Source organism: Tursiops truncatus, chromosome 10, assembly GCF_011762595.2.
Source record: "Tursiops truncatus isolate mTurTru1 chromosome 10, mTurTru1.mat.Y, whole genome shotgun sequence".
NCBI lineage: Eukaryota > Metazoa > Chordata > Mammalia > Artiodactyla > Delphinidae > Tursiops > Tursiops truncatus.
Window position 1 is genome coordinate 30,719,838 of NC_047043.1, and position 26,696 is coordinate 30,746,533.

At 53.2% G+C, this 26,696-nt stretch overlaps 1 protein-coding gene across 1 annotated transcript; it reads right to left on the reverse strand.

The window, feature by feature from the left end:
- Positions 1-1,823: 1,823 nt before the first annotated feature.
- On the reverse strand, positions 1,824-22,826 carry CAPN11 (calpain 11). Its single transcript, XM_033863659.2, has 22 exons — positions 22,796-22,826; positions 16,875-17,128; positions 16,446-16,515; positions 14,524-14,642; positions 13,328-13,461; positions 12,957-13,125; positions 11,360-11,443; positions 11,185-11,270; positions 10,866-10,940; positions 10,438-10,598; positions 10,120-10,289; positions 7,728-7,739; positions 7,226-7,437; positions 6,894-6,933; positions 6,728-6,796; positions 6,585-6,642; positions 6,394-6,458; positions 6,047-6,115; positions 5,508-5,586; positions 5,294-5,410; positions 4,764-4,822; positions 1,824-4,639 (listed from the first exon to the last, which is right to left on the reverse strand). The coding sequence occupies exons 1-22, from the start codon at positions 22,824-22,826 to the stop codon at positions 4,613-4,615; spliced, it is 2,160 nt and encodes a 719-aa protein (XP_033719550.1). The 3' UTR covers positions 1,824-4,612.
- Between the last annotated feature and the right edge of the window lie 3,870 nt (positions 22,827-26,696).

The following is a 26,696-nucleotide window of genomic DNA, read 5'->3' on the forward strand; positions in this document are numbered from 1 at the left end:
TTACACTCCACCTTTGACATAATCTCATCATGCTTTTTGTTTTTACTACTTTTTTTTTAGCATTTCCGGCACTACAAGACGCTCTAGGTTCATCCCGTATATTTATTGCCCCAGTCCTAGATTCAGACATTTCCTTCTCATTTTTCTTGTGATGAGAACTTTTAAGATCTACAGCCTTAGCAACTTTCAAATATGCAAAACAGTATTATTAACTATAGTCACTGTGCCACATACATTACATCCCCATGACTTCTTTTGTTGCTGTTGTTTTGGGCCACACCACGCAGCTTGTGGGATTTTAGTTCCTTGAGCAGGGATTGAACCCAGGCCCATGGCAGTGGAAGCGCGAAATTCTAACCACTGGACTGCCAGGGAATTCCCCCCATGACTTATCACTGGAAGTTTGTTCCTTTTGACCACTTTCACATATTCCACTCAGCCCTCACCACCACCTCTGGCAACCACCAATCTGTCCTCTGTATCTATGAGTTGTTCTTTTAAATTAATTAATTAATTTATTATTTTTGGCTGTGTTGGGTCTTCGTTGCTGCACGCGGGCTTTCTCTAGTTGTGGCGAGCGGGGGCTACTCTTCATTTGTGGTGCAAGGGCTTCTCATTGCGGTGGCTCGTCTTGTTGCAGAGCACGGGCTCTAGGCGCGTGGGTTTCAGTGGTTCGGGCACGTGGGCTCAGTAGTTGTAGCTCGCAGGCTCAGTAGTTGTGGCGCACGGGCTTAGCTGCTCCTTGGCATGTGGGAGCTTCCCAGACCAGGGCTCGAACCCGTGTCCCCTGCATTGGCAGGCGGATTCTTAACCACTGGGCCACCAGGGACGTCCTATGAGTTGTTTTTAAATTATTAAAAAAATTTTTTTAGATTCCACTTGTGAGATCATAGTGTTTGTCTTTCTCTGTCTGAGTTATTCCATTTAGCATAGTGCCCTCAGGGCCCATCTGTCTTGTTGCAAATGGCAAGATTTCTAGCACATTTTGACCCCACTTTCTCAGAGACCAGAGGACGAAGCTCTGGAGCTATGTATTCTAAGGGACCTCCGTTCCCTGATGTGGCCTCGTCTTTGCAGTGCAGGTGGAGGGTGTAGAGAGGGGTCTAAAGGAAACGGGGGCAGCTGCTGTGAGTCATCCAGAGGTGAGCTCTAGATTACCATGTGCCCTCAGTCAAGGGCACCCAGCTTGGGTTGTGCAGGGTGCAGGCAGCATGGTCTAGTGCCCTTGCCCAGCAGAACCCCACCTCTGTGAACAGAGGAAATGCCGCATGCTGAGGACCAGAAGAGCAGAGCAGAAAATGTGGTTACACACCACTGGGAGACGGCAAGGACGTCACGAGAAAGGTCTCCCAAGCATTAGGCTGGGGAAGGAGGCAAGTGAAGTTGAACGAGATTGAGTCGGAAGGGGCTGGTGAGGGTGTGTGTGCAGAGAGCAGACTTGACAGGCAGGAGGAGGGAGCAGCCAGGCCTGGCTGTAGCTGGGGGGAACTTTTGTTTTAGAGTTTGGATGTGGAGGAATGTGATGTAGGCATGTTTGCACACATGTTGGATGCATGCATGAAGTAGATATGTTTATTAAGTGTATGCTAGTTCATCTCACTTTTCCAATACAGGGCAGTCACGTGCTAAAATCCTGGGATGCCCCTCACATCATAATCTGGGTGAATGATGCCCCTTTTAGTTGTTCAGAGCACAAACTATACATGGGGCTCTGCTAAGTGTGGTGACGGCATAAGCAGAAAGGGTAGGGGGATCCAGATATAGTTTTTTTTTCTTAAGATTTTATTTTTATTCATTTATTTATTTATTTTGGCTGCGCAGGATCTTATTTTGGCATGCGGGACCTTTTAGTTGCAGCGTGCAGACTTCTTAGTTGCGGCATGCGGACTCCCAGTTGCGGCATGCATGCAGGATCTAGTTCCCCGACCAGGGATCGAACCCGGGGCCCCTGCATTGGGAGCGCGGAGTGTTACCCACCGGACCACCAGGGAGGTCCCCAGATATAGTTTTTGGACGTCAGAGAAGCCATTTAAGCCTAAACCGTTTTGTGATCTAAGCCTGGCCACAATGCTTGCCCTTGAACAGGTCTCAGTAATAATGATCGTGAGGGAACAGAGGAAAGGAATGACTTAGGCAAGAGAAGTAAGAATGGCAGAGATGATAAATCAGTTGTAAAGACTCCCAGTTCTGGTTCAGCGGTAGAGATTAGCCTGAAGCACTCAACCACCAGCTCGACTGGAACCTAAGAGATGGTGATGTTGACCTTTTCTGGCCCTTGTGACTTCAGTCAACTGAAGCTTGGCCTCTGTTGACTTTTGCCCAAATTCCATGCTGAATTCTCCTCTGCTCAAGCCCCGTCATGAATATGCATGTACCCTTAGTTTAGAACGTCCCCAGTTTGGCTGTTGGGGACACACTGCTTTGGGAAAGATCTCCAGGGTCCTCCTTACTCGCCGCAAGTAATAAATCGTCCCTTCTCCTGCTCTTTGGCTTGGTTGTGTCTTCTGGCTCGACACCCAACAAGAGGGGAACCCAATTTTTAGGTAACAGTAATGAGTTTACCATCTGTGGGAAGCACAGTACTTCACCCTCATAACCTCAGTCGTCCATACAGCAGCCCCCTGAGACAGGCACTGTCACCCCCATTTTTTTTTGGCCGAGCCACACGGCTTGTGGGATATCTCAGTTCCCCGGCCAGGGCTTGAACCTGGGCCATGGTAGTGAAAGCCCAGAGTCCTAACCTCTAGGCCACCAGTGAACTCCCTGTCACCCCCAACTGACAGATGAGAAAAAGGAAACTCTGTTAGAGAAATAAAATAATTTGCCCAAGGCCATCCAGCCAGAAGTTGGCAGCATCTTCCGCTAGGGCAAGGGACAAGGATGGGGTGGGGTCAGCATCTTGCTGGGCTCCCCAGAACCAACTGGGCACTGCCGGGTTCTCTCAAAACTCAAAGGACCTGCTAGTTTTCTGGCCTCTCCCAAAGGATCCCTGACCCACCCAGGGACCTTTGCTCCTTCGCTGCTCTGAGGAGAAAAGGTGGTGGTAGAAACTTAGGGTGGAGGAATCAGTCTTAAGACCCTCATTAACAGAGTGTGACCTTCTCTCTCAGACAAGACTGCAGAGGGGAGAGGATGGGAGAAGAGAGTGGCAGGGCTGGAAATGATTCCTCGGGAGGTGGTGGGGGAGGCAATGGAGTGACAGTGATGGGCAGTTGTCACAGAGGAGGCAGGGGGCAGGGCTGGTGCAGGGAATCAGTCACCAGACCCAGGAAGGCTGGAAGCCCCCCACGCCCCCAAGCATAAGAGGAATGGGCGTGTTTAGTGCAAATAGAAGGAAGTCTTTGAGTCCTTACTGCAGGAGGAAACGAAGCTAGCTACGCTGGGAAGCTGAAAGTACACAGACCCAGGACGGATCCCAATTCTTTTGGGGTTTAGATTTATTCGACCCTAATCTAAGGGAATTTGGAAGTGGTCTGTATGCAAGAGGCTGAAAAGCTCGCAGGCACAGTTCCCCAGAGCGGGAAGCCACGGAGCGATCTGGAAGGACAGGAGAAGTGCAGTTGGGGGACACTGCTGGTGGTCTCAGTTTTCGCACTGCAGCAGGAGGCTGGGGGCTGGAAACGGGGCATCTGAGGCGGAGACTCCAAGGTCAAGGACTGGTGAACCAAGGATCCCTCCACCCTTCCGGTGAGGACCATAGCCTGGCAGTCAGCAGTTTTTTAACAGTAAGAATGATTTGAATCTGAACACCTTTAAGGCAGGAATGAACTCACCCACGGCCACTGTCCCCCACCCCTCTCAGCCACACATCTAAGAGGGCCAGTTCCTTTCTATGACTGGCTGACTCCTGCCGGTGCAGGATTTTTGACTTTTGCTAGACCAGCAGTGTCACCTTTGGAGACTCCAGTTTGAGGAAGGAGATGGGAGGGGCGGTTCTGGGTCCTGCGGCTCAGCCCTCCCGTCGGATGCTGCTCTGGGTACCGCGCTGCATACGGTTAACAGACAGGGACTCTTATGCCTTTAGCATCCCAGCCGCTGCCCATAAATGACAACAGCGCCCTCTAGCTTCTGTGACAACCACACATTTCCAAATGCTCCCTGGATAGGGGGCGGTATCACCCCAACTGAGAGCTCCTGGGTGTCCCCTCTTTGGTACTGAGGAAATGACTTACACCCCTGCCAGTCTTTTTCTGGCATAGAAACACAAGAGACACAGAAGCCAGTGGCATGTGTTGTTCATTATAATAATGCTCTTGAGTTGGGGGGAGAAGGGAGGAGCCATGAAACAGGCCAGCGTTGAGTAGGGTAGGAAACGTGGACAGCCTCCCCAGCCGGGGACACCGCAGAAGTGTCACTTAATCTTTAGTGAAATGTACTCAGAGAGGGAGGGAGACTGTGGGGGAAAACACTTTGCGCTGGGAGGGTGGGCCTGGAGGTCCTGCTGCTGGAATAAGCACGGCATCTCGGCCGTTCCATCAGCAGAGACCGCAGAGTTGAGCGCCACAAGGAGCACCCCGGCCCCCAGGCCAGAACCCGGCGGCGGGGTGGTGGGGGGGCGGGGCGGGGCAGGGGGCGGGGCCAATGGCGGTAGGAAGCCAGGCTCCCGCAGTGACTAACCCCACATGGTTATCTGCAGCCACTGTGGGGCAAGAAGAACATCAGAGGATGGGTGAGGTGGTGGTGGGGCATGACGTCTGGGGAAAGGGAAGGGCCAGTGGAGCCGCGGGGGTGGGGGTGGGTGCCTGAGGATCCTTTCCATGTACCTGGTTCAGGTTCAAGCAAATCTGGCCAGTATTGTTAGGGTCCATGGTTAGAAAGTACGCTGTTTCAAGGAGGAGACAAGGGAGAAGGGTTGGGAGCTGAGTCAGTGGTCTGCAAGACCCCTTCCCGACTAGGGAGGATGTCAGAAAGGGTGTAAGAAGCCGTTCCTTCCCTCTTCCCAGCCAAACCCCCAGCCCAGCAGGGAATTAATGGTAAGGACTCCTACAGCCTTGCTCTGAACCAGGGCCTGTTCTGAGTGCTCTCCAAATACTATCTCATTTAATCTCCGCCTCCATTCTATGCAGGCTGTACTGTTATCTATATTTATAGGTAAGGCAACAGAGGCACAGAGAGATAAAGTGACTTGCTCAAGGCAACAGAGCCAGCAAGTGGTGGAGCTGGGATCTGAGCCCAGATCATCTGTGCCTGGTGGAGGGGAATGGTTCTGGAGCAGTGCTCTTCGTGTGGGTATGTGGGAGAAGGCCGGCGGTCCCCTGGCCCAGGGTGGGGAGTGGGCAGGTGCCTGACTCACTGAACATGGCCTTCAGCCTCAGGAAACAGCTGATGAAGCTGTCAAAATCCATGATCATTTCGTCATTTGCATACCTGGCCACCAACACTTGTGTCACCTTGTTATTCAGTTTGATGCCTGGGAGAGAGAGGAGTGTGGAGGGGGAGAGTCCAGCCCTCTGACCGCCGCTGCCTCCCCCGTCCCTGCCCCAAAGCCCTCTCCTGCCCCTGGCCACCTGCTTTCTCAATTGCCAAGCGCATCTCATAGGAGTTCAAGGTGCCTGAGTGGTCCTGGTCACACTCTCGGAAGATATCCTGAAGCGACAGGACAGATGTGGTAGGGCCGTGTGCATGGCACGGTGGCTGAAGTGATGAAATGCTTCACGACTGCTACCCAAGACCCCGGGGGCCCCCTACGCTGGCCCACCCGCTGAGCTCCAGTATTCCTATCACCTGGTGACTGTGGGGTTACTTCCTGGCACCCTGCCCGGGGCTCTCTGCCTGTATCCTTTACGCTGGCTGATACCTGGACTGTGCTGGTTATTGAATATTTTGACTAGTTAATACGCCAACACATCAACGGCTCCATCCTGGGGTGTGTGTGTGTGTGTGTGTGTGTGTGTGTGTGTGTGTGTGTGTGTGTGTGTGTGTGTGTGTGTGTGTGTGTGTGTGTCTAGTCAGGGGCTCCTGTTCCAGCTCCATCCTTACTAGTCCTCTTCCCTCCGGAGGACCTCTCTTTCTTACCTCCATAAACTGCCCCCTCAATGCCCTTTACCGTCCATTTCTTGATTTTTCTCCACAGGATCTGGAACTCCTGAAGCCCCAGTTTGCCAGAGCCATCTTTCTGGGAGGTAGTCAAGGATATAAGAGGAGGGTGGGGAGGGCATCCTGGGGGCTGGGAAGCAGAGGGACTCACCGAGGTAGGGCACAAGACCCAAGGGGCCTGTATGGTAACCATGGTAACAGCCGGAAGACCTGGCATCTTTTGTTACCCCAGCGCCTAATCCCCACCCGGAAGGAGGGCATGGCTGGTCAGAGATGGCCACCTTAGGGCCAGGCTCAGGGGTAGGGGGCTGGGGCAGGAGAGCACTGGACAGGACTGCCCACTGGACAGGAAGATACATCCAAGAGGTTGACCATACAGCGGCACACGTCCAGGCTGAAACCCTTGGTTTTGAGGTTTTTGACTGTGAGGGAGGGAAGGGGCAGGAAGAAGGGGAGGGATGAGCAGGGTGTGGTCGGGGTTTGGGGGCAGAGGTGGGGGGTGATTAAGGGTGGGGGGAAGGGTTGTGAGTGGGGGATGGAAGACTCACCTTCGGAGAACACCTTGTTGAGCAGCTTCTGTAGCTCATATATGCCCACCTCCTTGTCCTAGGACGGGGGACCGTAAACCCCGGCTCTGGCCCCTTCAGCCCCAAACCACCTCCTTTCAATCCCCCAGCCCTCTGCCTCTCACCTCTCCACCGGCCACTATGTGAAACAAACGTATGAAGTCCTGGTCTATGTCATTCTCAGAGATGTTCTCCTGGAGGGAAAGGAGTGGGAGAGGGACACAGTCCAGAAAGTTCTTCCACACCCCTACATGCCGCCCCCAAATCCCACCCCCCACAGCCTCCCCTCACCTCTTGGAGAAGCTCAGCGATGTTGGCTTCATCCAGTTCCCTGGGCAGAGGTGGATGAAGGTTCGGAGTGAGCAGGGGTCAGGGAGACAGGGATTCCAGTGGGATGGTCAGGGAGGTCGTGTTGTGTGTCTGCAGCAATACGGAACGGGCTCCGTGCGATCTGGCTTCTGATTCTGGCTCTGCTACTACCTGGGACTTCCCTGCCTCATGCCTAAGTTTCCCTGACTGTACAATAGGGACGGGGGCGGGGGGACCCAGCTGACTGCCCCCTGAGCTTGAATCTTACAGCTCTGGGGCAGGTGGCCTTGGAGCAGTGAGGTGGGGCCCCTCACCAGGACTCGCTGTGCTTCTCCGTGAAGACCCGGAGCAGGAAGTCAGCATCCTTGTGCGGCTCAAGGGTGGAGGGAATGATGATGTATTCCCCCGGAGGCAGCCGGAGGTGGCTGCTAACCTCCCGTGAGTTGGTGAAGATCTCTGAGAAGCCCAGGTCCTGATACTTCACGAAGAAGTCCTTTTTCAAGTGGACGTCCTGGAGGTTCTGAAACTGTACGTGCCCTGGAGGTGGGTACAGGGCCCACAGGGGAGGGCAGGGAGGGAGGGACCCCCCACGGTGATGCCCAGCTGGGCAGGGCTAGGGAGGGCCTGGACCCTGCCCATCTGGCAGGTAACCCCAGTGTGGTCGTCTCCTTCCCTGACCCTCACTCAGGGCCCAAGGGGGCTGGAACCCTGACCCAGTGGGCCCCAGAACCCTTCCCCGAATTCCACCCCTTGCCCATCCACATGCCAGGAGTGGGGTGGATGTCTGCCCAGAATCAAGCCCCACGTCTTCTGTACCTCCTTTGGGACCTGGGAAGGGAAGAGAGAGGAGGGTCAGATCCCCAGGATGGTGAAAGGGCTCAGGCCTGTGGAAGCCAGGGGGTGCTAAGGGCACTGGGATGCTGGTGGTGGGGAGGGGCGTGGGCTCTAAGAGCTAAAAGTCCCAGCGTTAATAACATTTCCGCTTTGAATCTAGAAAAATGGCACAGATGGACCAGTATGCAAGGCAGAAATAGAGACACAGACGTACAGAACAAACGTATGGACACCAAGGGGGGAAAGGGGTGGTGGTGGGATGAATTGGGAGATTGGGATTGACATATATACACTAATATGTATAAAATAGATAACTAACGAGAACGTACTGTATAGCACAGGGAACTCCACTTCGCTGTACAGTAGAAACTAACACAACATTGTAAAACAACTACACCCCAATAAAAAACAATAACCCTTCTGCTTTGGATGGCAAAGTACGGTTTACACAAAGTTTTGCGAAGGGGAGATTTTTGCCACTGCAGGTTAAAGATGGGAAAGAGAACCCCCCAGAGGTGAGATAACTTGCCCAATCTCACACTGCTGAACAGTTGAAGAGCTGGGATAAAAAACTAGGAGAGCATTTTCCATGGAGCGCTCATGTCTTGCAGGAAGTTAATAGGAGATTATTGAAACCGAGGAATGAGCACATAGAAGTTTGTAAAAAGGTGAGATAAACCAAGATAAATAGGTTGGTCTCCTCCAGGGATGACCAGAACCTTTAATATACTGATGGCCCCGTGGAGCTCTGGGTTGGGGTAGAGAATACAGCCTTTCCGGGCAGGGCTGTGTCTAACCTTGGAAATGGCTTCAGGTGTGTCTGTTAACCTGGGGGACTCACAGCCTAGGAGGAGGGCAAGGCTCGTGTCTGCTTCTGTTCACGATTGAACCTCTGCAGACTGACTGGGGCCTGGCATGCAGTACGTGCTCCGTGAATATCACTGACTATGTAAATGAATGGACAAATGGGCATTTCTAGGATTTTGCAAAGCACCGTTTGGGAAATGCTTGTCAGAGGTTTCTCTTGGCCGGAGTCCATGCTCCCATGTGGGGAGGCTTGGGGGCCGTGGAGAAATCTCCGAGTGTGTGGGAACTGGTGTGAGTTAGGACAAGTGACCTCACCTCTCTGGCTCCCAATCTCCTCCCTCTTCATTAAAGGCGTTACTATTCGAAAGGCCTTGGGAACAATGCCTGGCACAGAGGAAGTGCTCCCTAAGTGTTTTAGATTTTAAAAATCTGAAAAAGAAAACTGTCAGCCCTGCCTCAAAAGCGCAAAGCACCACTCCAGAAAGAGACAGGGCCGAGATGGGCAGCGAGGATTAAATTGGGAGATTGGGATTGACATATACACACTACTATATATAAAATAGATAACTAGGACTTCCCTGGTGGCACAGTGGTTAAGAATCCGCCTGCCAATGCAGGGGACACGGGTTCGAGCCCTGGTCCAGGAAGATCCCCACACGCCATGGAGCAACTAAGCCCGTGTGCCACAACTACAGAGCCCACGCTCTAGACCCCGCAGGCCACAACTACTGAGCCCGCGTGCCACAACTACTGAAGCCCGCGCGCCTAGAGCCGGTGCGGCACAACAAGAGAAGCCACCCAATGAGAAGCCCACACACCGCAACGAAGAGTAGCCCCACACTTGCCGCAACTAGAGGAAGCCACGCGCAGCAACGAAGACCCAACGCAGCCAAAAATACATAAATAAATAAACAAATAAATTTTAAAAAAATTTAAAAAATAGATAACTAATAAGGACCTACTGTATAGCACAGGGAAAACTACTTAATACTCTGCAATGACCTATACGGGAAAAGAATCTTAAAAAAAAAAAAAGTGGGGCTTCCCTGGTGGCGCAGTGGTTGAGAATCTGCCTGCCAATGCAGGGGACACGGGTTCGAGCCCTGGTCTGGGAAGATCCCACATGTCGCGGAGCAACTAGCCCCGTGAGCCACAATTACTGAGCCTGCGCATCTGGAGCCTGTGCTCCGCAACAGAGAAGCCGAGATAGTGAGAGGCCGGCGCACCGCGATGAAGAGTGGCCCCCGCTTGCCGCAACTAGAGGAAGCCCTCACACAGAAACGAAGACCCAACACAGCCATAAATTAATAAATTAATTACTTTTTTTAAAAAAAGGCAAAATTCCTTAAAAAAAAAACTGGATATATGTATAAGTACAACTGATAAACCTTGTAAATCAACTATATTCCAATTAAAAAAAAAAAGGAAAAAGGAAAGAGACAGGGGTGTGGAGGCAGTTGGAGGGTGTCCTGGTCCCGGGGCAGGTGGTGGGGTGGGGTGTGCAGTGGTCCCAGGGGTGAGGCCATGGGGAGAGCAAGAGTGGCTGGGGGACCAGCTGGGCACGCACGGAGTAGATGACAAAGCCGATGGTCTGCAGCTGGGCTCCCTGGGGCCGTGCCCGCCTCCAGTTCTTCTGCATCAGGGCCACCAGGCAGGTGCAGACGGCTTCGTCGTCTTCTGGGGCATCATCCTCCTCGGGGAGAGAGATCTTAAACTGTGGGTTGGTCCAGAATGTGTCTGTGGAGGAAGCAGGTCAGGATGGCCCTGCCCTTCCCAGGGTGGACGGGCTTCCCAGCCAAGTGCCCGCCTCCTCAACGGGGCCCAGGTGTGCGGTGAGTCAGTGGCCCAGCCCTTGCTCCCTGCTCCCCTGAGTCCCCTCGCCCACCAATGTAGCTCCGGCAGCCCCCTGCAGTGCTGCCCCTCCTCCAGCTGCCCTCGTAGAAGGTGGTGTGCCAACACCTCTTGTAGTCCCCACAAAGCGTGTCGGGTATCAGGTTGCAGATTTCCAGGAGGGTGAAGTTGTCCAGGAAATCTCCGTAGGACATCCTGTGGTGGAGGGGAGCGGCAAGAAGCCCGCGCGCCTAGAGCCCGTGCTCCACAACGAGAAGCCACCCAATGAGAAGCCCACGCACCGCAATGAAGAGTAGCCCCCCACTTGCCGCAACTAGATGGGCCAGAGCCCATCAGCAGCACACCCACACCTGTAGGCGACCCCCAGAGCCTCCCCATCCAAGGCACAGGTGGGACAGTGGCAGGAGAGATGAAAGGACTGGGTATGGGGACAGAAGGTGGTCCTTCTCAAGCGGCGCTGACCAGAACTCTCCGTCCTCCTTCCTGTGCAGCAGCTGCCTCTGGACGTCTGGGGCCACCTCTTCCCACTCCTTGGCACTGGAGCAGAGACAGGCAGTGGAGGGGCAGGGGGTCGGGAGGCACCTCGGTCCTCCCCCAGGGATGCCCTTACCCCTGAATGTCTGCCTACTGGGGGTCCTGGTTAGATGGAGAATCTAGAGGGGAAGGGCTCACACTGGGCGCAGGTGACTGGATGCCAGTCGGTCCCTCTGTGGCATGGCCTTGCTCGTGGGCCTGCTCTGTGCTCTGCCCCTTCCCCCAGAGGGCTGCTCTGGGCACCTACTTGTCACTCCAGGCTCCATTCCACTCAATCCGGCCCCAGGGATTCCGGACCCGAATCAGTGTTTCCATCCTGCCACGGTACAGGACCTGGGTGGGTTGTGGGCAAAGGTTAGGAGTGTAGGGTCACAGAAGTCCTCCTCCTGTCCCTCTGGGTGGGGTGTAGTGGTCAGACTCACATCCTGAAGGCCGGTCACTGAGTAAGCATGTCCTTTCACCAGCATCCTTTCCGTCAATGACTCCAAGTCACTTTGGCTGTTGATCTACGCAGAACAGAGAGGAAGGAAAGGAACTCAAGGTCTGGTCAGAGGGATGGGGGCACCTGAAGTGAGGTGACAACTCTCTGGGTTCATTTTTTTTTTTTAATTAAACTTTGTATTTTCCAGTGATTGTAGACTCACACGCAGGTTTCTTTTTTGTTTTTGTTTTTTTTAGTTGTGGCATGGGGAATCTTTTAGTTGCAGCAGGCAGGATCTAGTTCCCTGACCAAGGGTTGAGCCCGGGCCCCTGCATTGGGAGCCCCGAGTCTTACCCACTGGACCACCAGGGAGCTCCCTCACATGCAGTTTTAAGAAATAATACAGAGAGATACGTGCACCCCATATCCAGTATCCCCCAGTGGTAACATCTTGCAAAACTATAGCACAATATCATGTTTTTTCTTTTTTGGCCATGTCACGCACATGCAAGATCTTAGATTCCCAATGAGGGATCGAACCCTTGCCCCCTGGCAGTGGAAGCGCTGAGTCCTAACCACTGGACTGCCAGGGAATTCCCTATAGCACAATATCAAAACCAGGATGAAGATGTTGACACAATTCGTCAGTCTTATACAGATGCCTCCACTTTTACTCGTACTCATTTGTGTATGTTTTATGCATTGTTATCATACGTGTAGTTTTCTGCATCCACCACCATCACCACAATATAGAACATTTCCATCACCAGTAGCATCCCTGGTGTTGCCCTTTTGTAAGCAACATCCACCTCTTATGACCCTCTTCCCTAACCTCTGACAACTCCTAATCTGTTCTCCATTTAAAAAAACTTTGTCATTTCAGGACTGTCATATAAATGGAATCATACAGTATGGAATCTTTCGGGATTGGCTTTTTCCATGCAGCATAATTTCCTTGAGATTCATCCAAGTTGTTTTGTGTGTCAATAGTTCATCTCTTCTTATTGCTGAGTAGTATCCTCTGGTATGTACGCACCTGTCCAACTATTCACCCTTTGAAAGACATCTAAGTTGTTTCCAGGTTCTGGTTATTATGAATAGAGCTGCTTTGAACACTTGGGTACAGGCTTTTGTGTGGACATAAGTCTTCATTTCTCTGGGATAAATGCCCAAGAATACAATTGCTGGGTCTTACAGTAGCACTCTGGGTTCATTTATTTATTTGAACAAATATGTGTTGGGTATCTATTGCATGCCAAGTACCATCTTAAGTCCCAGGACTCAGCAGTGAATGAGACAAATAAAGTGACTGTCTTCATGGAATATGAAAACTGTCTGGAGAAGATTTGTTGTGAATATACACGTCGATAAGTAAGACAGTTTCTGATCATGATAAATGTTGGGGAGAAAATCAAAACAGAGTAGAGAGGAAATGGGGGGCAGGAGCGGCTAATTTAGAAGGCTAGCCTGAGGAAGGGCCATTTGAACTAAAAGATGAATGAGAAGGAGCTAGTTATGCAGGTATTTGGAGAAAGAACTTTCTAGGTGAAAGCAACAGCAGGTGCAAAGGCCCTGAAGCAGGACCAAGCACGGCTTACTTCGATGGAGCACCCCATGAGGGATGATCGCTCTATGGCCTTTCTAAGCATCCTCAGCAGGTTCGGAGGGGGCTTCCGGAGTTGGAAGCTCTGGGTCACGCCCCCCGTGAAGTCCTCAAAGCCCTCCACCGTGTTGCCCCCTGACAGGGCTTCATAGGATCCGTTCAGCCTGTGGGCACAGAGAGGGCACCGTCTGGGCTCTGGGATGCAGTCGTGAGCTTGGACCTCAGAGGGTGAGGTGAGGGAAGGGAGGGATGCCCTGCCGTCCCCCTGCCTCTTCCCCTGATTCCAGTTGCTCCCCTAGCCCCCGTCACTGCCGACTGTCAGAGCAAGCCTGGAGGCCAGGCAAATCGCCAGGCTGGGGCACTCACTTGGCGTACGCCTTCTCCAGCAGGGCACTCCAGAACTCGGTGCGCTCGGCTGAATGCACGAACACCAGCTTGCCATTCTTTGTGGGCAGCCGGTCATCCACCACCACGTCCATCCACTGCCCAAATTGCCAAATCTGCGGGCGGCAAGGTGGGTCTCAGCGGGGCGTGGGGCATCTGTATGCCCCAGGCCCCCTTCCGAGCTCAGACACACATACATGCGCGCACGCGCGCGCGCGCGCACATCACCCTCCCTTCTTGCATGAAGACTCTGTTACACGAGCGCCTCCTGGTGTCAGGTTCAGTGACACACCAGTAACAGAGGGCCCCCCACCCCTCCGCCGCCGCCGCCGCCGCCAAAGAAAGGCAGTGAAAGGCCTGAACCTCCCCCCAGCCTCACCTCCAGGTTCTGCCATGGCCTCCAGAGGGACCCACCCACCTTTTGACCTTGGCTGGACTTTTAGGACTTCTGAGGTCTTAAAAACTCTTGGGACTTTCAGAAATATTTTTATGACATGAGGAATTTGTCCACATGTTGAATAATTTGAAGAGCAGATTACAAAAATTACATGACAGAAACTCCCAATGTCATATGCGCACATGCACATACACACACGTATACGTGCATATACATATGTGCGTGTATCTACCGAGAGAAAGACAGAGACAGAGGGAGAAGCAGGAGGAAGAGGAGGAGGAGAATGAATCACAAACTGATAACAACTATTTCCTTTGGGGGCTTTAAAAAATTAGCTTAGGGCTTCCCTGGTGGCGCAGTGTTTGAGAGTCCGCCTGCCGATGCAGGGGACACGGGTGCGAGCCCCGGTCCGGGAAGATCCCACATGCCGCGGAGCGGCTGGGCCCGTGAGCCATGGCCGCTGAGCCTGCGCGTCCGGAGCCTGTGCTCCGCAACGGGAGAGGCCACAACGGTGAGAGGCCCGCACACCGCCAAAAAAAAAAAAAAAAAAAAAAAAAAAATTAGCTTACACAATTTCTTTAGTGAGAGGATATTTCTCTGATAATTAGACAAAAATCCACCCTAATAAATGTTGTTTTTTTCAAAAAGGAAAGAAAAAAGGTAAACTTCAAAGCATGTACTAATTCTTTCTCTCTCTCTCTCTCTCTCTCTCTCTCTCACACACACACACACACCCACCCCTCATACACAAATCAACTCTGGCTTTCAAATCGCCCTTCACCTGAAAATGGAAGATACCAGCATAGTTTTTCTTGAAGCTCTGCCCCCTGGGCACCACGCGGTACAGCAGTTCGGGGTACACCGTAAGGGAGCCGATGGCAGCCAGCAGCCAGCAGTCCCCTGGAAGGACAGAAGGGCTCCCCGTTTGAGCACTCCCATGTGTGTGGGTCCCAGAGTCCAAGCCCCAGAAGATCAGGAGCTGCTCTGTGGCCCCCTCCCCGATGCCCTCCCACTGCAGAAGGGCCAGCTCTGGGGGTGAGTTCTCCACCTTTCCTGTGAGGCGAGAGACTCACAAATCAGAGCCAGACGTTCTTGTTCTGGGATTTGGGGAGAAGGTGTTTTTGGCCTTGGTCTTACTCCTCCCTCTGGGACCTGCCATCTTTGGGGGACAGCCAATCGTCTCCTGTCCCTTGAACAAGGCCGATCCCCTTCCCCATGGCCCCCCACTTCTACCCCATGATTACAGTGGTGTGGTGATCAGCCCCGTAATACTAGAGACCCCAGGGGCTCAGTCTGTACCCTCACTGGGACACAGGGGCAGGATTCTTGGGCTGAGGTCATCTGTTGCCATCTCTCCTGGGGAATCTCAGACCATGGGTGGGGCTTGGGGCAGGGTGGTGCCCTGAGGGGGTACATGGGCCAGGCTGTGGCTGAGGGCACTGGCAAAGCTTCTGTGATTACCAAGGCCTTCTGGCTGCCTGAGGAACACTTGGAGGGGGGTAGAAGGGGGGAGAGGAATGTTAAGGACACTCTCGTCACCATTGTGGAAAGGACACCTAGGGAGAAGCAATTTTTCCTCCGGTAACCCTGGGCCCTCCAGCTCAGTGAGCCCCAGTGGCAGCTGTGGGACCTGCTGTCTCCTTGGCCTCTGCCCTACCCACACCCTGCCCTCTTCTCTGCCACAAATGGGACACAATTCAGCCCAGAGGAAGCCCACCCTGGCCTTCTTCCTTAAGATGCAATGAGGGGTTTGGAGGAAACCAGGGAATAGGACCAGGCTTAGGGAGGAAGCTCTCTCTGGGGGCTGTCCGTGGGAGCCTGCGGGAGAGTGGCCTCTCCTTTACCTGATACCCCAGACTTGAGGAAGTCGTGTCACTTGCAGTGGTTAGCGGAAGCCTAATTTCCCTTTCCTTGACCTTAGGCCGGATTGCGAGCTTGCTTTTTTTTTTTTTCTTTTTGCGGTATGCGGGCCTCTCACTGTTGTGGCCTCTCCCGTTGCGGAGCACAGGCCCCGGACGCGCAGGCTCAGCGGCCATGGCTCACGGGCCCAGCCGCTCCGTGGCATGTGGGATCTTCCCAGACCGGGGCACGAACCCGTGTCCCCTGCATCGGCAGGTGGACTCTCAACCACTGCACCACCAGGGAAGCCCGCGAGCTCGCTTTTAACAGCAGAACATGGGGAAGTTACCGCCTGCTTCTCCTGAGACCAGGTGGTGAAGGCATTCGGGCTTCCTCCTTGTTCTCTCTCTCGGGCCGCTCACTCAGTGGGAGGCCAGCTACCATGTGTGGACACTTAAGCGTCCTACGGAGAAGCTCATGTGGCAAGGACCTGGGGCCACCTGCCACGTGAGTGCACCATCTTGGAAGGGAATCCTTCAGCTCCTGTGGCACCTCATGAGAAACCCTGAGCCAGACCAACCAGGCTATGCTGCTTCCTAATTCCTGCCCCGGAGAAACTGTGAGATGATAGATGTTGGTTGTTGCTTTCAGTCACTGACTCTTGGAGCAACTGATAACTAATACAGCACCCTGCTTACTCCCAGACCCAGATGGCAGCAGGGAGGGGTGGAATCCGGATTAGGGGAGGAAAAGGGACACAGAAGAGCTGTCTGAACCCAGGGCTGCCAGTCCCCCAGCCTCAGGAGACACCCTGGCACTCTCCCAATTCACCCCCTGCCCCCAGCTTTCCTGCCCCCCACTCACCGAGCACCCCCTGGCAGATGTCAGTCGGGCTGACCCCATTCACAATGAATTGAGGATTGCTTGTGATTTGCTGCAATGAAGGAATAAAAGTTTCAGAGAGCCCAGGACACCCCCCTCCCAAGCTCCCTCCCACTTCCCTGGGGAATGCTGCTGTCTCTTGGAGTTCTAGGGGAAACATGGATGGGGGCGCGGCAGGGGGAACTTGGCCTAATTGTAGGCTGGGATGGCAAAGGTCAGTGAGTGACTTTCCCAGGGGTTTTCTGAGAGGTTTTACTTAAGCCTGTCCCGAACCGTCCCCTGCCTTGATGGAAATGGAGTCTAGTACAGAGCCAAGATAGGGCGGTGGGGGATTGGAGATTATCCAAGTGACTGGGACGTCACTACTACCCCCACCCCCCATGAGTCCATGCCTCCCTTCCCAGTGCCCACACGGGGCCGCTGCCAGCTGATGTTCTGCACGTGTTTGGAGTTGGGGCCCAGTTCCTTGAAGCCCAGTGAGCTGGGTTCAGCAGGGAAAAAGGGGTCCTTGAACAGCTGCCCCTTCCGTAGGCAGAGTGCTTGCAGCTCCTCAAAGCTCTGGTTGTTGTAGTTCTGGGCGTTGTGGTGCTGGCCCATGCCCTTGGCCTTGAGTCGGTTCTGGCTTATGTGAGCCGCCATCCCCTTGTTGGTGAAAACGGTCTCCGCTGAATAATAAAAAGACAAATAACCTAATCAAAAAATGGACAAAGGATCTGAATAGGTGTTTTTCTGAAGAAGATACACAAGTGACCAATAATCATATGAAAACTGCTCCACATCCTTCGTCAACAGACAAATGTAAATCCAGGTCACAATGAGATACTACTTCACACCCACTAGGACGGCTCTAATCCAAAAGACTGGTAACAACAAGTGCTGGCGAGGGTGTGGAGAAATTGGAGCGCTCGGGCACTGCTGCTGGGGATGTAAAAGGGTGCAGCCACTTTGGAAAACAGTCTGGCAGTCCCTAAGTTAAACACAGAATTGCCATGTGATCCAGCAATTTCACCTCTAGGTATATATACTCAAGAGAAATGAAAATATATGTCCATACAAAAAATTCTGCACAGGGCTTCCCTGGTGGCGCAGTGGTTGAGAGTCTGCCTGCTGATGCAGGGGACACAGGTTCGTGCCCCGGTCCAGGAAGATCCCACATGCCGCGGAGCGGCTGAGCCTGCGCGTCCAGAGCCTGTGCTCCTCAACGGGAGAGGCCACGACAGTGAGAGTCCCGCGTACAGCAAAAAAAAAAAAAAAAAAAAATTCTGCACAAATGTTTATAGCAGCAGCAACACTCGCAATAGCCGGAAAGTGGAGAAAACCCCAAATGCCCATCAGCTGATGAATGGACAAGCAAAATGAGGAATACACGTACGACGGAATATTACTCACCAATAAAAAGACATGAAGTACTGAGACATGTTACGACATGGATGAACCTTGAAAACATTATGCTAAGTGAAGACAGCAGTCACAAAGGATCACATATTGTATGATTTCGATTATGTAAAATGCCCCAAACAGGCCAATCTATATAGAGACAGGAAGTATAATCATGGTTGCCTAGCGCTTAGAGGGCTGGGGGATTGGAAGTTGGTAGCTAAAGGGTATGGGGTTTCTTCTGCGGGAGAATGAAAAGGTTCTAAAGTCGATTGTGGTGATGGTTGCACAACTCCGTGAATGTACTGAAAACCACTGATCGTGCACTTTAAATGGGTGAATTGTATGGTATGTGAGTCATAGCTCAATAAAGCTGTTTAAAAAAATGACCTCCAGACCATGCAAACAGACACTGCCTTTTGGGGAGAGTGGAAATAATGGAGTGCAGCGGGCAGGAGGGCAGAGGGGAAGGGGCTGCTCGCGGGGGAGGGTCCAGTTAGGGAACGGCCCAGGGCGTGGGGTGGCTGGGTCTCTGAGAGGAACAGTCAGGCCGGCTGACAGGTCCTGAGTCAGCTGGCAGCTGGGGACCCAGGATCCCTCCTCCCCCAGAGGGACTGCAACCTCTTACACCCTTCCTGAGTATGCCTGCCCACACCTGTCAGCCCTCTGTGGGACTGACTCCCCACTGCCACCAGCAGGGGACCCAGGAGGAGAGCGTGGAGGAGGGGCGAGAAGAGCGGAGGTCCACTCTGAATCTCCAGTCCTACCCCACCCAGGCACCCGGGGCCTGTGTCCCCCCATCTCCCCACATTCTCAGCTGCCTCTGGAATAAGGAAGTGCTTGGGGGAAGGGAGGAAGGATGTGGTCTAAGTTAAACAGAGCCCAGTTGGGGCCGGGGTGTGGGAGGAATCCAGAGTGAGGAAAAGAAGGGGGGCAGCTGCAGAGGGGGGAGCAGGGGGTCTCAGTTACGCTTCCTCCCTCGAGCGGACAGGGGAGAAGAGTTAGAACAGCAGAGATAACAGTCCTGGGCGCCTGCTCTGTGCAGGGCCCCAAGAGAGGGCCACGCGGTGCCCACGGTGACCGGAACAGGAAGCCTGAGCCCGGAGGTCGGTAGTGGGTCGAAGGTCACAGAGTGAGGGCTGGGGTGGACTAAGCCTGACCGCAGACCCCAGATCGGGCTTGTGACCTTCACCCTACGCTGCCCTGGAAGGAGGTGCCTCTCCACCACGGGAAGGCCTGGGGACCCAGAGCCATCTCCCCATCCTAGTCAACTAAGGAGGTCACGGGCCATGTGTAGCTCAGCTTATCTGATACCCCCTTACCCTTCCCATTACCCAAGCAAGCAAACCCATTCTCCCGTCCCTCACCAGCATCTCCTGGGACTTCTCTGGGTCCAGGAATGGCTCCCGTTCCCTCCACTTATTAGCCTGACAAACCCACACAGGTTGCCACGCACCAGCCCAGTGCCTTGGAGCACAGGCTGCCTTTGTTCTTCAGCTGCATTGACTGTTCCTGCCTTGGTGCCTCTGCTTGGAATCATTCCTCATCCCACACACACATCTGTCCACTGGGAAAGTCCTGGCTCAATGCCACCGGCTCGGCGAAGCCTCCCCTGACGCCTGTGCAGAGTCGGGGCTGCCCTGGTGTCCAACACTCTCCTTTATTATGACACCCATCCCTGCCTGGCCTGTCTGTCCCCCCCCACCACCGAGGTGATGAGATCTCAAGGGTGGAGGTGGGGTCCCCTGTCCACTGCTGGGTTCCCTCAGTCTTACACTGCACCTGACCCAGCAGGGGCTCAGAAACGCTTTCAGGGGATGAATGAGTGACTGTCTGCTTTGCAGACAGTAGTAATTTTTCATCTATGTTTGCAAATCTATGTTTTCTCTCTCCTGCCCCGCTCCCCAACTCCCTGTTCCACTCTAGCTCCACATGTATTTTGTTTACTGGTTGCCTCCCTCATAGAATGAATGCTCACGCAGGCAGGGATTTTGGTCTGTTTTGTTTGCTGCTGTATTCCTGCTGCTGTATTGTGTACATAGTAGGTGATCAATAAATATTTTGGGGCTTCCCTGGTGGCGCAGTGGTTGAGAGTCCGCCTGCCGATGCAGGGGACGCGGGTTCGTGCCCCGGTCCGGGAGGATCCCACATGCCGTGGAGCGGCTGGGCCTGTGAGCCATGGCCGCTGAGCCTGTGCATCCAGAGCCTGTGCTCCGCAACAGGAGAGGCCACAACAGTGAGAGGCCCGCGTACCGCAAAAAAAAAAAATATTTTGAAGGATGTTCTTGGCAGCTTCCGTAGGGAGGAGGTCGGTGTATCTCAGTTTCTCCCACAGGAAGAGGGTCCAATAACAATCTGTGAAAGGAATGGGTGGGCGTGTGGTTCATCCCTGGGACACCCCCATCCATTAGGGGGAGCCCCCCAGCAGGTGCCCAGTAAATGGTGGGACCTGCAGACTCCAGTCCAGCACTGTCCACAGGCCATGCTTGGGCTGGGGACCAAAAAGGGCCCAGCTCAGCCCAGGAAAGCCAGAGTGTTGGTGCAGGGAATGGCAAAGGTCTTGGCTACAGCAGAGAGGTCTCTCTGGGGTCCCTTGGGGTCCCTGAGGCCTGGAGGCTTCTGGCCCCCACTAAGAAAATTTCATTGGCTGTAAGGATTAGGGTGAGTTTGCTGAAGAAAAACTTGGAATCCTGTCCTTTGCTTCTTCCATAAAGCCTGTGGCTCGTGATGAGAAGATAGTAGGAATCCTCCCTCAGTTATGAAAGTAACTAGCACTTACACAGCATTTGTAAAAGTAATAGTAATTAACAGAGTTTGAGGACTCAGCGCGTGCCTGCATGGCTCTAAACACTTTATGTGCATTAACTCATTGAATCCTCACAACAGCCCTGTTAGTTAGGTTTATTATTATCGTCTCCCTGCTTCAGAGGGAGAAACTGAGGCACACAGGCTGAACTTCCTCAAGGCTGCACACCTGGCTGGCAGCAGAGTCAGGGTCACACCTGGGCAGGCTGGTCCATGCTCTCACCCATTACCCTTACTGCCTTTCAGGGAGGGAGCCTCGGTGGAGGGGCAGAGGCTGTGCTGGAGAGAAGGACAAATGGTCAGCAGGTCTGGGGCCAGCCCTTCTTCCATCTTACTACAGCCTCTAGGTGGCCTTTCTTAAGCTCCTTCCCTGGGCTGGGAGGAGAGGTTGAGGATGGTGTTGGAAAAGGGGTCAGGAGGTAGCTTATTTCTCTTTAGCAGAGCTAGTGCCCTGGGCTGCACCAAGCCAGAGTGGGTAGCTGTGTGACCTTGGGCAAGTTGCTTAACATCTCTGAGCCTCGGTTTCCTCATTTGCATGAAGAGGTTGCTATATCCTATCTTGAAGTATGTATCAGGATTAAATAATGCAACATACATGAAAAAGACAGGTGTTCCATAGGTGCTCAGACAATGTTAGTTGTCTTCTCCCCGCTGATCTGGCTGGTCAACTAGTTAGTATTTATTGAGCTCCTAGCAGGATCACATAGCCCCCTGCATACCCCTCTGTCACAGGACTTAATGAGCATAAGGACAGGGTCCTGAGAGGAAGGACAAAGAACATCCCTAAGAGAGAAGAGAATCCAGAACTTGTTTTGTTTCACTGCTGGGTCCTCACCCCATGTTGCCAGCCGACCCAGGGCCCGCCCAGAGAAGGTAAGTCAGCGGTTCTCACCAAGGGGTGGGGGGTGATCGCATCCCCAGGGAACACTTGGCGATGTCTGGAGACATTTTTCATTGTCCTAACAGGGGACTGGGGTGTGGGAGCTACTGGCATCCAGTGGGTAGAGGCCGGGAAGCTGCTAAACATCCCACAGTGCACAGGACAGACCTTACAACAAAGAATTATCCTGCCCCCAAATGTCAAGAGTGTGGAGGGTGAGAAACCTGGACTAAGTGAATGGCCCAAGACCCCGCATGGTGGAGGGAACCCTCCGTGCCCTTCCACCATGGGGCTGCCTTCTGCCCGGCTGCCCCCAGGAGTGAACATGCCGAGCTCTCCAGGGGTTCTGGAAGGACCACAGAAGGTGCTGGTGTCTAAGAAAATTGGAGAACATCTGAGGGCAGACCAAGGCAGGCGATGAGGGTTAAATGTCACCTCCCTCACGTTCCGGGAGCTGTCCGTCCCCGGACCATCACCCAGCTGAGGAGTGATTGCTCACTGTGCTGACTCCAAACCTGCCTAAGGTCCTGCATCCGTCGGCCGGGTCTGCGCTTCTGACTCAGTGGCTGGCAGGGAGGACTCACACACCCACACCCACACACACACACACACACACACACACACACACTTCACCACAGTTATCTCCCAGAATGTCTCAGGGCCAGGGGCATGGGCAAGCTGAGACAGACAGACAGACAAGGCTGGCTGTGGGAAGGACAGGCAGGTTGCTAGAGCAATATGTGAAAACAAGGCGTGAATGTATAGGACGATTTTTGGACGAGACAGGGCGTGCCTTGTCTTCCCCCATCAGACTGGGGACCTGTAGGTTTAGGGACAGCTTGATTTCCAGAGCAGAGAGCAAACAAAGATGTTGTCTAGACTGGGCTTGGGGTCTCCCCTTCGGCCTGCACTTCCCAAGAAGCCTGGAGGCTGGGCCTAGGGTGCCCCTTATTTCTCTAACAGCCACGGCCATGGCCACGGGGGCTTCCTTCACACAAGCTTGTTTCCCAGGGGGCTGTGACAGTGCGGTGGCTGGTCCCTCTCCTCTCCCCGACTCCAAACTCTCAGGGGTGACGAGGTTGGGCTCCTGCAGGTCTGACCATCCGTGGCCCTTTCTTTCCCAAACCAGCTGAGGAAGAGGCCTAGCTCCTGCGCCTCAGGAGCACCCAGTCTGATGGAGGAGTCACCCTCAAGGGGACACAGCCCCTTCCCTGGGGGGAGGTCCTAGTCTGCCAGGGACAGGAGTGGGACAAACCCCATCAACGCCTACCTGGGGAGTGCAGCATGCTGGTGGCTCGCATGGTGCTTGACAGTTGAAGGTTCTGGGGGGAGGGGCCGGAGGACTCCCACCCCCACCCAGAACTCTCCAACTGCAGTGGGATTCCTAGGTCAGTGGCACCTTTTTTTTGTTTTTGGTTTTTTTTTTGCGGTACGCGGGCCTCACTGTTGTGGCCTCTCCCGTTGCGGAGCACAGGCTCTGGACGCGCAGGCTCAGCGGCCGTGGCTCACGGGCCCAGCTGCTCCGCGGCATGTGGGATCTTCCCAGACTGGGGACTCTCAACCACTGCGCCACCAGGGAAGCCCCAGTGGCACGTTTTTGTTTTTGTTTTTTAATTTATTTATTATTTTTGGCTGCGTTGGGTCTTCGTTGCTGTACGTGAGCTTTCTCTAGTTGTGGCAAGCAGGGTCTACGCTTCGTTGTGGTGCGCGGGCTTCTCACTGCAGTGGCTTCTCTTGTTGCGGAGCATGGGCTCTAGGCGTGCGGGCTTCAGTAGTTGTGGCTCACGGGCTCTAGGGCGCAGGCTCAGTAGTTGTGGCACACGGGCTTCGCTGCTCCGCCACACATGGGATCTTCCCGGACCAGGGCTCGAACCTGTGTCCCCTGCATTGGTAGGCGGATTCTTAACCACTGCGCCACCAGGGAAGTCCAGTGGCACGTTTTTAACAGCTGCCTCCTTCCCACTTGTCCTCCCACAAGCTGGTGCTGTCGCTAAGCTGGCCCCTTCCATCTGCCTGGTCCCCACCCACCAGTCCAAGGGCCATCTCCCTGTGGGGACAGGAGACCCAGCACCCGCACTCTGGAGGTCACCACGAGGCTGGCTGTCCTCACCGTATCATCCCGTCAGGATAAGACTGAGACCCTCTTCTTCTGCCCAGGGTTGCCAGGAAGGGGCTGTCTCTGACACCCCAACCAGACCTCTTTATCTTGAGAGCCTCCTCGTTTCCAGAAGCCACTGATATGGCGTTCTTCCTGTGCATCTCTGTGTCTTCACATGGCCTTCTCTGTGTCTGTCTCCTATTCTTATAAAGACACCAGTTGTATTGGATTAGGGACCCACCCTTTTCCAGCATGACCCTATCTTTTTAAAAAATTTTAATTTATTTTTTATACAGCAGGTTCTTATTAGTTATCCATTTTATACATATTAGTGTATATATGTCAATCCCAATCGCCCAATTCATCACACACACACACACACACACACACACACACACACACACCCCAATGGCTTTCCCCGCTTGGTGTCCATATGTTTGTTCTCTGCAGCTGTGTCTCAATTTCTGCCCTGCAAACCGGTTCATCTGTACCATTTTTCTAGGTTCCACATATATGCGTTAATATACGATATTTGTTTTTCTCTTTCTGACTTACGGCGCTCTGTATGACAGTCTCTAGATCCACCCATGTCTCTACAAATGACCCAATTTTGTTCCTTTTTATGACTAATATTTCATTGTATATATGTACATCTTCTTTATCCATTCGTCTGTCGAGGGGCATTTCAGTTGCTTCCATGACCTGGCTATTGTAAATAGTGCTGCAATGAACATTGGGGTGCATGTATCTTTTTGAATTATGGTTTCTCTGGGTATATGTCCAGTAGTGGGATCAGCATGACCCTATCTTATTAGTTCTGCAATGACCCTATTTCCAAACGAAGGCACATGCTGAGGTATTGGGGATTAGGATTTCAACAAATCTTTTTGGGGGATGCAATTCAACCCATCACATTCTTCTTGGCATGGTTAGGCCACTGGCCTGCCTCAGAGCAGGTGATGGGGGTGTTTCTGGCTTAACTCCATGACCCTGGGGGAAGGTGTCTGGTACCACACCAGTCATTTTGGCCTAATTGTGGGCCCTTGAGTCATCAGTCTCCATGTCAACTTTCTCAGCTGAACACTAAAATGTTTGAATGAGGCAAGGTGTCCTGCCTTTAAGCTCCCATAACATCCTAAGATGTTTTTCACCCTGTCCTAGCTCCACTGTGTACAGGTTGCGTTACCTGGGGCAAGAGACGTCTCGGCCATGGGCCTCACGCTTCTCATCTATGAATTTGTAATAGGGCACCTCTGAGGACTCAATTACAGGCCCATCTCATTGTATTGTGCTTCGAAGACATTGCATTTTTTACAAATTGAAGGTTTGTGGCAACTCTGTGTCAATCAAGCAAGCCTACCGGGGCCATATTTCCAACAGCATTTGCTCACCTTGTGTCTTTGGGTCACATTTTAGTATTTAGAACTTACCACCAGCAAAGAGATGACACCTTGCTGAAGTCTCAGATGATGGCTAGCATATTTTGCAATAAAGTATTTTTAAATTAAGGTATGTACATTTTTTGAGACATAACGCTATTGCACATGAATAGACTACAGTGTAAACGTAACTTTTATGTGCGCTGGGAACCCCCAAAATTCGTCTGACTTGCTTTATTGCGATATTTGCTTTATTGTGGTGGGCCTGGAACAGAACCCCCAGTATCTCTGCGGCCTGCCTGTAGTTCACTCATAGAAAGTGCTAAGAACAGTGCTGGCCCTGGCGAGCACTCCCATCTCTGTCTGGCTTGTCGTGCCCTCAGCTGTGGGTGCCCAGGAGGCAGCCTTGCTCCTCACTGTGACTGTGTCACCGGCGCACAGTAGGTCCTCAGGATGGTTTGATGGAGGGATCAAGGGTGAGGCTGCTGTTTGTGGCCTCCGGGGACTGCTGTGTGTGCTCCCTGCTGGAAACTCAGCCAATTTCTGCCCATCCACCGGCTGGCTCTCTGCTCCCCTGCCCTTGGCTCCATCCCTTGGCTGGATGACAACTCCAGCCCTGGGACTTCGGGATGCCTGCCCCCTGGGGTCCACATTTCCCAAGACTGGGGATCTGACACACAGGACATCCGGGTGATTTTTATCAGGCTTTTCTGTTTGCTGTCCCCACTGTTGGCCGTTTCTTGCCGACCGTCTGCAGGCCTTTGGGGTACCTGCTTCTTCCTCCTTCTCCGCCTCCTCTGAGTCTCCCCTCCCTTCTGGGAGTTCTTTGACTCTCTTTCTTGTTTTCTGCAGTGGGCGGTGGGTGGCAGGTGGGCAGGAGGATGCTCCAGGGCCTTAGGGGGTCACCTGGTCATGCTCCCTGAGTTTACTGATACGGAAACAGGTCCAGAGAGGAGAGGTGTCTCCCCTGGGGATGCACAGCAAGTGGGCGGCAGAACCAGGACTGGAGTCCAGGTCGTCTGGCTCCTGTTATACACGCTGTATACTCTGTGGGCCTCTGGAGGGTGGGCTACAATGGTCACAGGAAATTTCTTAGAAAGTGAATTTGAGTTGGATGTTAGAGGATGGATCAGACTTGAAGGTCTGGAGACCCTCCCTTTCCAGTCTCCCTCCCTCTCCAGTCTCCCTCAGGAGAACCTCTCCGAGATCCCTCCCAGGCTGGTATCCTTGGGCAAACCCCATACCCTCCCTGAGCCTGTGTCCTCACTCATACAAAGAGGAAAACCACACCTGCTTTGTAGGTACTATTAATGAGCATAGTGTTAATTACAGTTGACGTTTATGGGGTGTTTACCATGTGCTGGGCACTGGGCCAAGTGAGCACTAGACATATATTATCTCATGTAACTCTCACAGCAAACCCACGCCTGACATCACAGACAGCTCTGAGGAGTAAATGCTTTAAAAAGCATAGAAGTCACTTAGTGTAATTCCAGGCACATAATAACCACTCAATAAATTGCATCAACAATGACAACAAATAATAATGACAGTGTTTGGTCGACTACTGTGGCCCTATTTTCTTGCCTCTCCCCCTCCAGAGCAGCTGCCTCTCTGGAAGCAGCTGTCCTGGGATCGTCCCCCTCCAGGAAGCCTTCCTGGACCAGTGTGGAACTTGTGGCTCTGCACAGCCT